This window comes from Syngnathus typhle, linkage group LG10 (genome assembly GCF_033458585.1).
Source record: "Syngnathus typhle isolate RoL2023-S1 ecotype Sweden linkage group LG10, RoL_Styp_1.0, whole genome shotgun sequence".
Classification (NCBI taxonomy): Eukaryota; Metazoa; Chordata; class Actinopteri; order Syngnathiformes; family Syngnathidae; genus Syngnathus; species Syngnathus typhle.
The window spans coordinates 13656328-13668414 of NC_083747.1; the positions used below are offsets into that span (position 1 = coordinate 13656328).

The window sequence follows — 12087 nt, forward strand, 5'->3', positions numbered from 1 at the left end:
CGTGACTCGAGTCGCTCCCCTGGCGCCCTCCGGAGTAGTTTGAAGCCTGTTTACAGATGCGACAACACCAAGTAGGTTTCGGACACTCCCGGTTTATTGCAGAAAGCGGTCCATTGAAGAGATTCTGGAACCAAGAAAGGACCGTTCCAAGCATCAAAACAGACAACTGGCCTTCACACTTTAGAACACCCTGCAATTATAATAACGAATCTGTCGACTGCCACCAAGGAGCGCTCGCCATTTCACTTAAACCTTTTTGAAACAAGCGCCCAGGACATCTCACCCGCAAGGCGACCACGATTGTGAGTGATGCGAGTCACCCCGCTCACTCTTTGTTCGAGCTTCTGCCCTCTGGGAAGAAGTACAGTAGCCTGCGCTCCCGCACCTCCAGACTCTCAAACAGCTTCATACTCCAGGCTGTTAGGATCCTGAACTCGCTCCCCCGTTCTGCGTAGCGTCCTGTACTTTTACTGTCTGAACTGTCTGAATGCACACTGGCTCTTATTATTTATTATTACTCTTATTTATTGTTTGTGCCTTTTTGTTTATGATGTTTTTTACTTTTGCGCTATGCTTGCTGGCTCCGTTATTTATTGTGTTATCTGTTTATTTATTATTTATTCATCACTCTTACTATTGATTGTTTGAATTTTTGCCTTCTTGTTTTTATATTGTGTCGCGTGCATGTATGTCTATCGTGTTATGTGTCTCGTCACCGTGGGATAGAGAAAAACGTAATTTCGGTCTCTGTGTGTTGTGACATGTGGAGAGATTGACAATAAAGCTGACTTTGACTTTGACTATTCCTGAGCCGGACAGACAAAAGTTTTGCTGTGAGAACACACCTAAAAAAATACAAGCCACACGGCTGCCCGACATCAGGAGAAGAAGCTTTGTGCATTAACAAGCAGAGGTGAGGCACAGCATGGAGTAGAAAAATATTTTCTCCATCTAGAGTGCCGGTGTGCAAATATCAGGAAATTAAGCTAACTCTCTGGCAAGTAACAAATGAAAGAGGCAAGAAGCCCAGAGGTGATTTTGTTCAGTACCTTCTGTTATCTAGTGGCTTTGTCGGAGTACAGGAATGGAGTCCGCGTTGCGTCGTCAGCGGGCAGGCTAACTAGCGTCCTCAGCGGGCACGCTAACTAGCGTCCTCGGCGGGCACGCTAACTAGCGTCCTCGGCGGGCACGCTAACTAGTGTCCTCGGCGGGCAAGCCAACTAGCCTCCTCGGCGGGCAAGCCAACTAGCCTCCTCGGCGAGCAAGCCAACTAGCCTCCTCAGCGAGCAAGCCAACTAGTGTCCTCGGCCGACAGTCCTGCCGAAAAGACAATGATCGTGGCGTGGCGGCTTTGTCTTTTGCACAAATGTCTGCATTGAAGAGGGTCATGACACACAAGACGGAACGCGCCTCGAGCGGCCAGTGAGGAAGACACCAGAGCCAAAGAAGTCCCCCAAGCTTCTTCCCTTCACTCACATTGGAGAACATGAAACTTGTTGCCCACCAAGCCGGAAACAGTCCGCCGCTTTGACCCGAGCCGCCCAAAGCCCTCGTCTTCGTCGTCGTCGTCCGCGTCCCGGTCTCTCTCTTCCTCGGGCTCGGTGCTGGATTCGCTGTCCTCTTCGTCGTCCCTCTTGCCCGTGGTGTCCTCCTCTGACGTCCGTCCTTGCAAGGCCAGAATCTTCGGGATGTCAGTGTGGCTTTCCCAATGCTCTGAGCGTTGCCGGCAAAGAGAACATCAGATTTTGCCCCGCAATCGAGATCTTGGTAGAGTTTCCACACCCCTGCCATATGGTTTGGGACACGAAGCATATTGCCGTTTGAGCTCACCTCTCAGGCAGCTGTAGCCGCGCGGTTGGAAGCACAGGCAAAGGCGGCCGTCAGTGGCTAACCTCAGGAGGCTGTTGGCTGCCCGGTATACATCGTTTCGGGCCGCTTTTGCCGTCTTGTATCCTCTCCGCTCAGCCCATGCTGGGGATCGAGAGGAGCATCGGCACAGTGTAAGCTCCAAAAGTGAAGCCATGTTAACTTTTGGGAAAATTCATAAATCAGAATACTAATTGATGGCGCATTGATTACTACAAAGTGTCAATCCCATAGAAAACGTTCCTAATCATAGCAGAATACATGTATTTTTTTCCACAGCCAAGGCAACTCGTAGCAAGAGTCAAGCAAAATAAAATTGGCTGCTTCCCTTCTTGTAAGAAGAGGCGCGTACCCTCGCAAACATCCCAGGCAGTCCAGGGCTCCTCATCCGAAAGGCGCTTTCCTTGCCGGCTGTCGCCTTCTTCCAAGTTTGGATGCTTGAGCTTCAGCACGGAGAGGAAGGGGGTCCTCTCGCACAGATAACCCACCGAGCTGTACGGCTCCTGCAACTGCGACACTGGGTAGATGCCGGCCAGGATCTAAGGAAACAACCTACGTTACGAGGGAGCTCTCTCGTGGCGCGCGCGCTCGCCCGCCCGCCCAGACGGACGGACGGACGCACGCACGCACGCGACTTGCTCGTGCCTGCAACTGTTTATCCACACGGGAGGGGAAGACGAGGCCTGGGCAGTCGCAGAGTTTGACGGTGGAGGTGAGGTAGTAGGTCTGGAAATATTTGGTGTGGCCCGGGGTGCGTGACACGCTCACCACCTTCCGGCCAACCAGGCTGTTGATGACAGACGACTTGCCAACATTTGGGAATCCTAAAAATGATAAGAGTGAGCGCTCAAACTTATTTTTGAGGTGACTTGCTTTGAGATGAGGAGCTACATACGTTTAGACAAAAGTAGTACTTTACTTAAAGCATTGTGGCCGCAGTTAACAAAAGGTGCGACTGGAATGGACTAATTTATACTCATTGCTACCCATTATTAATTCAAATTTGGAAAGGAGCCAAACAGTTTGTGTTCCACCAAACACTGACCGATGCAACCCAGGGTGAGGACGCCATCCTTGTACAGCTCCTGCGCCGGGTTACTCATCTCCAGGGCACTATCGCTCTGATGCTCGACCAGCACCGACTCGACCTTCTCGTCCGGCCCTTCCTCTCCCTGTTGCTCGGCAACGATGTCGGCCTGGATCTTGCACTCCCAGTTGGACAGGTCGACTGCGCGGCACGAAGGTGACATTTTTAACGCCGATGTGCGAAGAGTCGGGTCAAAGGACCAAAGTCAAACAGCTGGACCGCTTTACCTCGGCCTGCTGTGATCTCTTGACAGGACTTCAGGATCTCCGCAGGACCACCGCCGTGGTTCCAGTCGGTCTTGCGCTTCATCCGTTTCTTCTGGAGCACTGTGAGCCGGCAAACAGCCAGGCGGGCCACCATTAGATCGGCAACAAGCGCAAACGTTCCCCCAATCACGCCAAGAGAGATTTGTCGGCTCTGCCGTGCAGAATATCCAATTTCCATTAACTTCCAACTCGGAACGTCGGATAAACAACTTGAAGCAAGCTGGCCTTGCATCTTCTTTGGAGAACAGTGACGCGCGGTTTGGGGACATTTTGGTGTGGTGCTGTTTTGGTAACATGAAGACAAAAAGTACGGCAGCCTTGCTCACCTGTGCTGTAGGCCTGCCCGCGGTGGGAGGTAAAGCAGACAACACGCAGCTGTGGGAACTGCGACGTCATATAATGCTTCCAAGCAATCGCCAGGGGGGGCGGACACAAGTCCACTTTGTTCAGAACCAACACCATGTGCTTCTTCAGCTCGCCGGTGATGTAGCGGTACACCTCGGGGGGGAACTGCAGAACCTGGGAGATACATCTCTCATAAACACGTGAGGGGAAAAGAACACTTGAAAGTCGAGCAAGCGCAAAAATAAACAGAGAAACAATCAAACTAAACTGTTATCAATTTTAACCTACCGGGTGCCGGATATCCACAATGAGCAGGACGACATCTGACATCTCTAACACTCGCCACAGCTGCCTCCATGTCTGTTGGGGAAAAAAAAGTTTACATGATTTCCACAGCCACATGAGGGCAGTGATCTATATGCTCCGATGTTTTTTTTTCTCTCTGTGACGGCCTGGTGCCAAACTGATCAAGGAGCCATGCTCTAGCGAACGCAACTGAAAATCAAGGAAACTTTCATTGAGGTGGCTGTGATTCACTCTGTGAAACGCTGGCAAAGCAGTTTGGCTTCTTATTTTACCTCCAAGTTGTGCTCAAAATGGCTGAGGGATCCGGGCGGGTTTCTGGACCGCAGGTCGTCCAGGTACCGCTTGTATGACTTCTCCTCTTTCTTCAGCAAGTCGGCTCGGCTCATCTCATAGTTCCAGGGCGGCCGTCGTGGGAAACCCAGGCCTGTTTAGCGGCATCAAACGCTCATTCATCCCCTCCCATTAAGCACTCTTCTATTTAAAAGGAACGTCATGCAGAGAATTTTTCAAAGAAAAAAAGCCACCTCTTTCTGGCGGGTAGATGTCTTCGATGCCGATTTCCAGTTGTTTGTCGGAGACGGGCAGCAGGATCTTCTGCTGGGCCATCTTCTTTCGCTTCTCTACTTCCTCTTTGCTCTCCTTTTCAAAGTGAAGACGAAACCTCCAGAGAGGCAACACAAGCATTTGGCGTCACTGCAAACTTCAGCTTTACGGGGGCCGCGTCTGCTCGAATCGAGCAGGACGCGTGACGGTATTGCTCATATGGAAGCTAATCCGTTACTTTTACTGCTTGTGAAGCTGGCATGCATTTGATGAGAAAAACTGGATGGAAACAGAGTGAAAGGGGCAGACACCTATTAGGATCGTGTCTTCCCTCTCGGCCGAAGGGCTGCTGGTTGATCCTGCGGATGTCAGTGGTCTCGCTGTCTGACGTGTCCGACTGTCGGTCCGCCTCCCGCTCCACACTTGCATTGCGGCTACTTGGTCCGGAGCCCATGTCACCTGGGTGGTCAAAGCAGTCAGTCAGTCAGTCAGTATGCAGCACATTAAGGACCAAATTCTTTTGTTCCCTTGCTTAAACATTCATGTGTCCAGAAACACATCAAATACCATCACTAAACAAGCTGACGACCGTAAATAAGCTGCGGTACCCTTTTTATTTCAAAAGAGGATCAGGAATATATGCTTGCGAGTCGATGTTGATGGTGTTCAAATCACCACTGTTTGATGATAATGCCACATTGAGAATATTCTTTAATCCCTCGATGTTCTTCCCCAAAGTGCATTAAGATGGCAGACTCAAAGGTGTTTCAAGGTTTTAAAATGCTCAACGCGTGATTGTCTTTTTGTCTAGATTGACAAAAGACTTTGACAGTGTACACAAGAACAGTGTGTGGGACATTATCTTACAGCTTACAATGACAACAACGGCCTACAAAGAAAGTAGTAATTAACTTTATCAAACGTGCCGCCACGATGATGGCAAGAGTAGCATTACCTGAAACTTTAATTGAATAACAGCTAATGCTAACAAGGTAACGCTTCATGCCAGCGGGCTATTTTTTTTCTCCATACCTCGCTTTCGCTCCCGTTTGTCTTGCAGCTGCTTCTTCTTTTGCTTGTTGCTGAATGGCTTTTTCCGAGGCATGTTTTTGAAAGATAGCGGGTATAGGTTGTGATGAAGACGTCGTCGTGAGCCGCCTGGTTTCATGAACTGTTTCACAGCCACGAAGCTTCTCGACTCTGACCACTTTCCAGTGACGCCATGTTTTACTGCAGACTGCAGAGAATGTCGGCCGAAACCATTGCGATGTTCACTTACCGAGCGAGAGGAGATTTGAATAATTTATTTTTGCGTGAATTATATTACACATCAATTTTCACAGAATAAGAATTGCCGTACTGACACCACTTTTTTTGCATTTAAATAACCAAACGCGACTGAAATGCTAACTGTCACTGATTGTATTCCCCCAGACAATGAGGTCTGTTAGTTTTGTCCAATTTTGTAAAAACGTCATGATGCTGCGTTCAAGTGCGGTGCGATTTTTTTAAAAAGATAAGTTAATTGGGGTGTATGTACGGTGACAATGATTTGTCAATTTAATTTTAGATTTCTATTCATGGTTTATTCATGAATTATTACAAACTACATCTTTTCCATTTAATTTAGGAATTGGTTAAAGCGTGGTGGACCTCAGTATCAGGCCTTGCACCCAGCAGGCCTACAGGCACGGGTAAAGTTTTGTGATGCATGCTCTCTTTGTATCTTTGATGAATCGTCTCTCGCCACGGGAGTCGCTGTAGGCTGTAGGGCACAGATGTCAAACTCAAGACCCGGGGGCCAGATACGGCCCGCCACCAGGGGTGTAAATCGCGGGTTTTGTCACGATACGATATCATATCGATACATGATATTTGTGGTGTTCCCTGAATATTTGATCACCGCATGGCAGGATTTACAAACTGCACGTGTTTTGTCCGTTGAGCCATCTTTTCTTTGGATTCCGAAGTGCTTCCAAACGAATGACTTGAAGCCCAAAGGGGCGCGAATTTCCTCCTCTTCTTGGACACTAGCCATAGCACCAGCCCAGGAGCCACGTAGTTGTCAGCTCCCCTTTCACGTGCCTGCTCTGCTCACAACACAACACGCCGCGCACTGCTCCCGGAAAGAGGAAGCAAGCAACAATGAATTGGATTTCAAAATAAAGTCGCGTCTAATGTCCGAGGTCAAAAACGGGCGATATAGATCGATGTTTACGTTTAGCATCGATGCCAACAAATCGTAGAGCATTATATCGATGTGTATCGATGACTCGTTACACCCCTACCCGCCACATCATTTTATGTGGCCCGCGAAGACAAATTGTGCATCAAATTTGTGTCATTACGAGAATTGCAAATTGTCTTCATTTTTAATAACTTTTTTTTTTAAATATTTGACCAGTTTTTACTCGTCTGATTTGAAAACGAGTTATTTGTCAGTTTGTTTTGTAGCTTTTACCGTATATAAGGGTGCTCATGCATTTATTTGGGTTGACAGTCATAATGGCCCTCTGAAAGAAGCTATGACTACAATGCGGCCCGCGAAAAAAATGAGTTGTAGGGGTACAATTCCGTCTTTTGTGCCGTAACCGTTACTTCGATCCCAGCGGCTGACGATGTGAACGTGTGTGACATAAACAAACAAAAAAAAAATCTCTTGCCGCAGTTGATGGCAGACAGTCATGGAATAAAGACGTGTTCCTCCCTTCTGCCACTAAAGTATATTTCAGACAGAATTATTTTTGCACATCATGTAGCATTATATGATCAATGTGCATAAACAACCCAGTGATAAAGGTTCCAAAACATTTAGTAATATTTACACAAATAAAAATTACAATTATATTTCGAGTTTTTTTTTTTTACAATTTTTTTTTTTAAATCAAAGTAGATTTCAGACACATTGAATACAACTGAATGTGATAAATGTCCATAAACAAATCAGTGATAAAGGTGCCACACATTTTGTTTATTGTTCAATATCCCCTCTTAAAAAGTCAGATGTGCAAGTACGTCCCTCACCAAGAATAGCAAACATTATGCTGAGCATATTTCATAGCAAGACACACCGATGGACATACAGAGCAGAATGATGGCATTACAATGCGAGCAAGAGCCTGCATTGGAGTGTACATTATACATCTTTATCCACACGAGACACGTTAGAGAGTAGTACTCAATGCATCTACAAATACAATTCTTTTTGACTTTCCTGAAAAGTAAAGAACCTCTGTGCCTTTAACAAAGTCTGCCACGCAGTAAAAGTTCATAACACTGATGTAAAAAGTCATCCCAAATAGTCTGCAGAGCATAACATGGTTATGAGCCACCCGCTGTATTTGTACAGAAGAGCAGGTGATAAAAGGACAAGACAGGCACTCACTCTCTCATTTCCTCCAGCTTCATTTTTAACCCATCACTGTGATGGACTGTAAATCTTTTCATTGGCTCACATTTCTCTTCCACGAGGACACTCCAGCAAAATAAAAACCACACTGCTTGTCCCGTCAGAGAAACAAGAAAACATTTGCAGGCACAGTTCCAAATGTTCTCGTTTTGTTTTATTATTGCTTTGATGTCCTTGGATGCGTTTTCATCCGCCTGCGTCTCTACGAGTTGAGGTGTTCCACTTGAATGCCGGAAGACGTCACGGTTAGGCAGAGGTCCTTGTGGGGACCAACGTCCGACACGCCGATGGGTTTGTACTGGATGTCTCCCGTTGACACCGTCTTGTACTGGTGAAGGTCAAAAGGACAGGGAATGGCGTTCGGCTGGCCATAGCCGCCTTGACCGCGCCCGGCTCTGCCCTCCACGCCTTCCGAGCCCTCGGCCCGGCTACGAGCTCTGGGCTGAGCGTGAGCTGCCTGGCCTTGGCTGTGCTGTGCCGCCGCCACGCCGTCGGAGGCGTTCAACTGCTCTTGGCCGTGTTTCTCCATGTGTTTCACAAGATAAGTCTCCTGGGGTGAAGGTAGAGGGGAGACAGCGGACACATGACTACACGGAGTAACGTAGCCGGCAGGCGTGTGGGGCCACCGAGACCACTGGGAATTCTCTTCACAAATGCATATGGGTCTTACTGAGGTGTACGTGCGGTTGCAAAGGCCGCACGAGTAGATCCGGGCGTGCTTGACCGTGTGTTTGGACATGTGCACCTCCAGGCTGGCAGCGTCCACGTAGCCTTTGTTGCAGTTGGGGCACTTGTAAGGTTTGTCTTTGTTGTGCTGACGTCGATGGGACTTGATTGGGACAGGTGTTAACAGCATAGTGAGATTTTGGATTCATTAATTTTCTCAGAATTCTATAAAATGTTGTTGTTCAAAAAGATGAATAAAAAAAAAAAAAGCCAATACTACCCGATGGAAAATGCTTGATGGAAAATATACAGAAAGAACATAACAAAAAGGCATGTAAAGAAAAAAAGATCGCTCTATCGAGCAACTGCTTCTGCATCTTGGCCAACAGAGGACATTATAACACAAACATTAATGGGTATACAATACCATAATACATGGGGATGGTTACATTTGTGTTCAAACAATTTGGGGGGGAATACTTTACTTTCCAATGACTGTTATTCAAATTTGATCAGAATTCATTAGATTGCATTGAAAGCTGACAATGGTAAATAAATTTGCCCCACCTGTAGATTGGAGAGCTGCGTAAAGGATTTCTCACATCCAGGATTTGTACACTTGTATGGCCGATCTCCAGTATGAATCCTGGTCGAAAAGCACAATGGAAGTTATTGAGCGAGTGCAAAGAGCCAAAGAGTAAGAAAACAAAACGGTGTTTGACCTGTTGTGCTGCTGAAGGTGACTGAGCTGTCTGAATGACTTCTGAATCATGGTGGTGGTAGGGTGTGCGGACACAAAGGACGGCGAGGATGTGGGAGACACCAAGGTTCCTTGGGTAGTTGTGATGACCAGTCCCGCTGCACAGCACGCACACAGACAAGAAAAAGAAGGTTACTCGCTGTGAAGGCTTTAATGAGAAGGAGCGAGAAAGCCAATGATGGAGTCACTTCTTATATTCACCAAATTGAGGCTCTTCTACGGAAGAGGATTAGGGCCAGTGAAGAAAAAAAAAACGAGGGGTGAAAGGATTCTGACTTTATTCTCAGAATTCTGACTTTAAAGTGGGAATTCTGACTTTATTCTCAGAATTCTGAGAATAAAGTCAGAATTCTGAGAATAAAGTCAGAATTCCCACTTTAAAGTCAGAATTCTGACAAAAAAAGTCAGAAATTGGGAATTCTGACTTTAAAGTCAGAAATTGGGAATTCTGACTTTAAAGTCAGAATTCTGACTTTATTCTCAGAATTCTGACTTTAAAGTGGGAATTCTGACTTTAAAGTCAGAATTCTGACTTTAAAGTCAGAATTCTGACTTTATTCTCAGAATTCTGACTTTATTCTCAGAATTCTGACTTTATTCAGAATTCTGAGAATAAAGTCAGAATTCTGACTTTAAAGTCAGAATTCCCACTTTAAAGTCAGAATTCTGAGAATAAAGTCAGAATTCTGAGAATAAAGTCAGAATTCTGACTTTAAAGTCAGAATTCCCAATTTCTGACTTTAAACTCAGAATTCTGACTTTATTCTCAGAATTCTGACTTTAAAGTGGGAATTCTGACTTTATTCTCAGAATTCTGACTTTATTCTCAGAATTCTGAGAATAAAGTCAGAATTCTGACTTTAAAGTCAGAATTCCCAATTTCTGACTTTAAACTCAGAATTCTGACTTTATTCTCAGAATTCTGACTTTAAAGTCGGAATTCTGACTTTATTCTCAGAATTCTGAGAATAAAGTCAGAATTCTGAGAATAAAGTCAGAATTCCCACTTTAAAGTCAGAATTCTGAGAAAAAAAGTCAGAATCCTGTCACCCCTCGTTTTTTTTTTCTTCACTGGCCCTAATCCTCTTCCGTACTCTTCACACTCTTCCCACAGTAAATATTTGGTTGGTCTTAACGAGATGGCGGGAAAAGAAACCCACCTGCCGTCATGATCCCCGTGGAGGGGACTGGCAGCACGGTGATATTCTGGCTGCTGTGCGGAGGGTGCAGATGGGCGGCACCACCAGGCTGCCCGCCACCATCCGCCGCCTTGCCCCCCGGCGTCGGGATGCCGAGCAACGTCGTTTGATAGTGGGGCGCCGAGTGCGGCGGGAAGGAGGCGCTCTTTTCCTGCTGCTCTTTCACTTTGTTCAGAAACACGGCATTCTCCAGCTGCAAGCGCAGACATTGCATCCATTCTCAGGCCGTGATCACACATCAAGACAATCGCCATGCTTCTGACTACGTCTGACACAACGTTTCCGAATTTGAATTTGCCCCAATAACGGGCCAGGCCCCCGTTTATGCTGTAGGGCCAAAAAATCACAACTCTCAATCTCAGTGCAAGCTTCTGATGCCCTGAAGGCGCCGCGGAGCTCCTCGGACCAAAGGCACTTGCTTTTTGCAACTGCCATCATCTTATAAAGTTTCCAGTTTTCATGATGACATTATTAGAATCATATTTGAGGTATTTGTGCAAAGTGAGACTTTTGGTGTGGTGAAACCGACAGCATGGTACATTTAAACGAGTAATTCAAATGAGCGTGTCTTACCTGTCCCGACATAGTGGGAATGGGGGACCAGAAATAGGAGGAGTTAAAATGAGAATCCTCCATTATTCCTGCAAGTGAGACAACAAGTTCATCAACTGTGCCAAACAGGTCAAAGGTCCCAATTGTGTCATATCGTGACATAATGATGTGACAAAAGGCCCAGGGCTCGCCAATTGACAAGTTTTTCTGATTTGATGGGCTTCACACTGCTTCAATACATAGTACTATTTGGTCAAAGGCTGCACGAGCAAAATTACACCCTCCAAAACAACAGCCCTTTAGTTAGACTTCCCGGCTTACGTTAACATATTAGCAGTCACAGTACTGTATTCAAAAAGCTCAACTGCTATCATTTTACATGTTGTGTATGGCATTAGAGCGGCTCGGTGACGCACTTGGGTAGCACGTCCGCCTCACAGTTAGGAGGGTGCGGGTTCGATTCCACCTCCGGCCCTCCCTGTGTGGAGTTTGCATGTTCTCCCCGGGCCCGCGTGGGTTTTCTCCGGGCACTCCGGTTTCCTCCCACATCCCAAAAACATGCTTGGTAGGCCGATTGAGCACTCCAAATTGTCCCTAGGTCTGAGTGCGAGTGCAAATGGTTGTTTGTCTCTGTGTGCACTGCGATTGGCTGGCAACCGGTTCAGGGTGTCCCCCGCCTACTGCCCGATGACGGCTGGGATAGGCTCCAGCACGCCCGCGACCCCAGTGGGGACTAAGCGGTACAGAAAATGGATGGATGGATGTATGGCATTAAAAATGCATATTGTAATATGTAAGTCAATCTAAAATTTTTTTCATTATTTTAGAACCAATTTATTCATTTGTGTATGATATCTTCCACATCATTCAAACTCGATTATCCAATTTTGCTCCATCGCGATGTGAGGACGAGCTTGTGGTGGACCCGCATCCGGTGGGTCCGTTCATCTGACATCAAGGCTACCTTTCCACACAGTCAAGTCACACACTTGCCAGTGCAAGTTGCCACTTGACAAACCAAAAGCCCCAATGAGATTTTTCAATGAGATTTTTTGCGCCGCTTCTCATTTAGCTAACAGCTCTCGGCC

General features: G+C 46.6%; 2 protein-coding genes across 4 annotated transcripts; both read right to left on the reverse strand.

The window, feature by feature from the left end:
* Nucleotides 1-72: 72 nt before the first annotated feature.
* Nucleotides 73-5667, reverse strand: LOC133161088 (guanine nucleotide-binding protein-like 1). Of its 3 annotated transcripts, XM_061289313.1 has the most exons (13): nt 5446-5667; nt 4725-4872; nt 4395-4531; nt 4143-4294; nt 3853-3924; nt 3546-3738; nt 3181-3279; nt 2912-3094; nt 2512-2690; nt 2219-2405; nt 1831-1971; nt 1477-1713; nt 73-1317 (listed from the first exon to the last, which is right to left on the reverse strand). In XM_061289313.1, coding segments are annotated over exons 1-13 (1866 nt in total). In that variant the 5' UTR covers nt 5582-5667; the 3' UTR covers nt 73-1315. The 3 variants fall into 3 exon arrangements, with proteins under 3 accessions (XP_061145297.1, XP_061145298.1, XP_061145296.1); XM_061289314.1 differs by having other exon boundaries at nt 73-1713; nt 4395-4509; XM_061289312.1 differs by having other exon boundaries at nt 73-1713.
* A 1696-nt stretch (nt 5668-7363) lies between these two features.
* LOC133160904 (zinc finger protein 384-like) lies at nt 7364-11770 on the reverse strand. The gene is made up of 7 exons (XM_061289012.1): nt 11416-11770; nt 11021-11088; nt 10409-10640; nt 9211-9346; nt 9056-9134; nt 8493-8651; nt 7364-8372 (listed from the first exon to the last, which is right to left on the reverse strand). The coding sequence occupies exons 1-7, from the start codon at nt 11546-11548 to the stop codon at nt 8025-8027; spliced, it is 1155 nt and encodes a 384-aa protein (XP_061144996.1). The 5' UTR covers nt 11549-11770; the 3' UTR covers nt 7364-8024.
* Nucleotides 11771-12087: the final 317 nt, after the last annotated feature.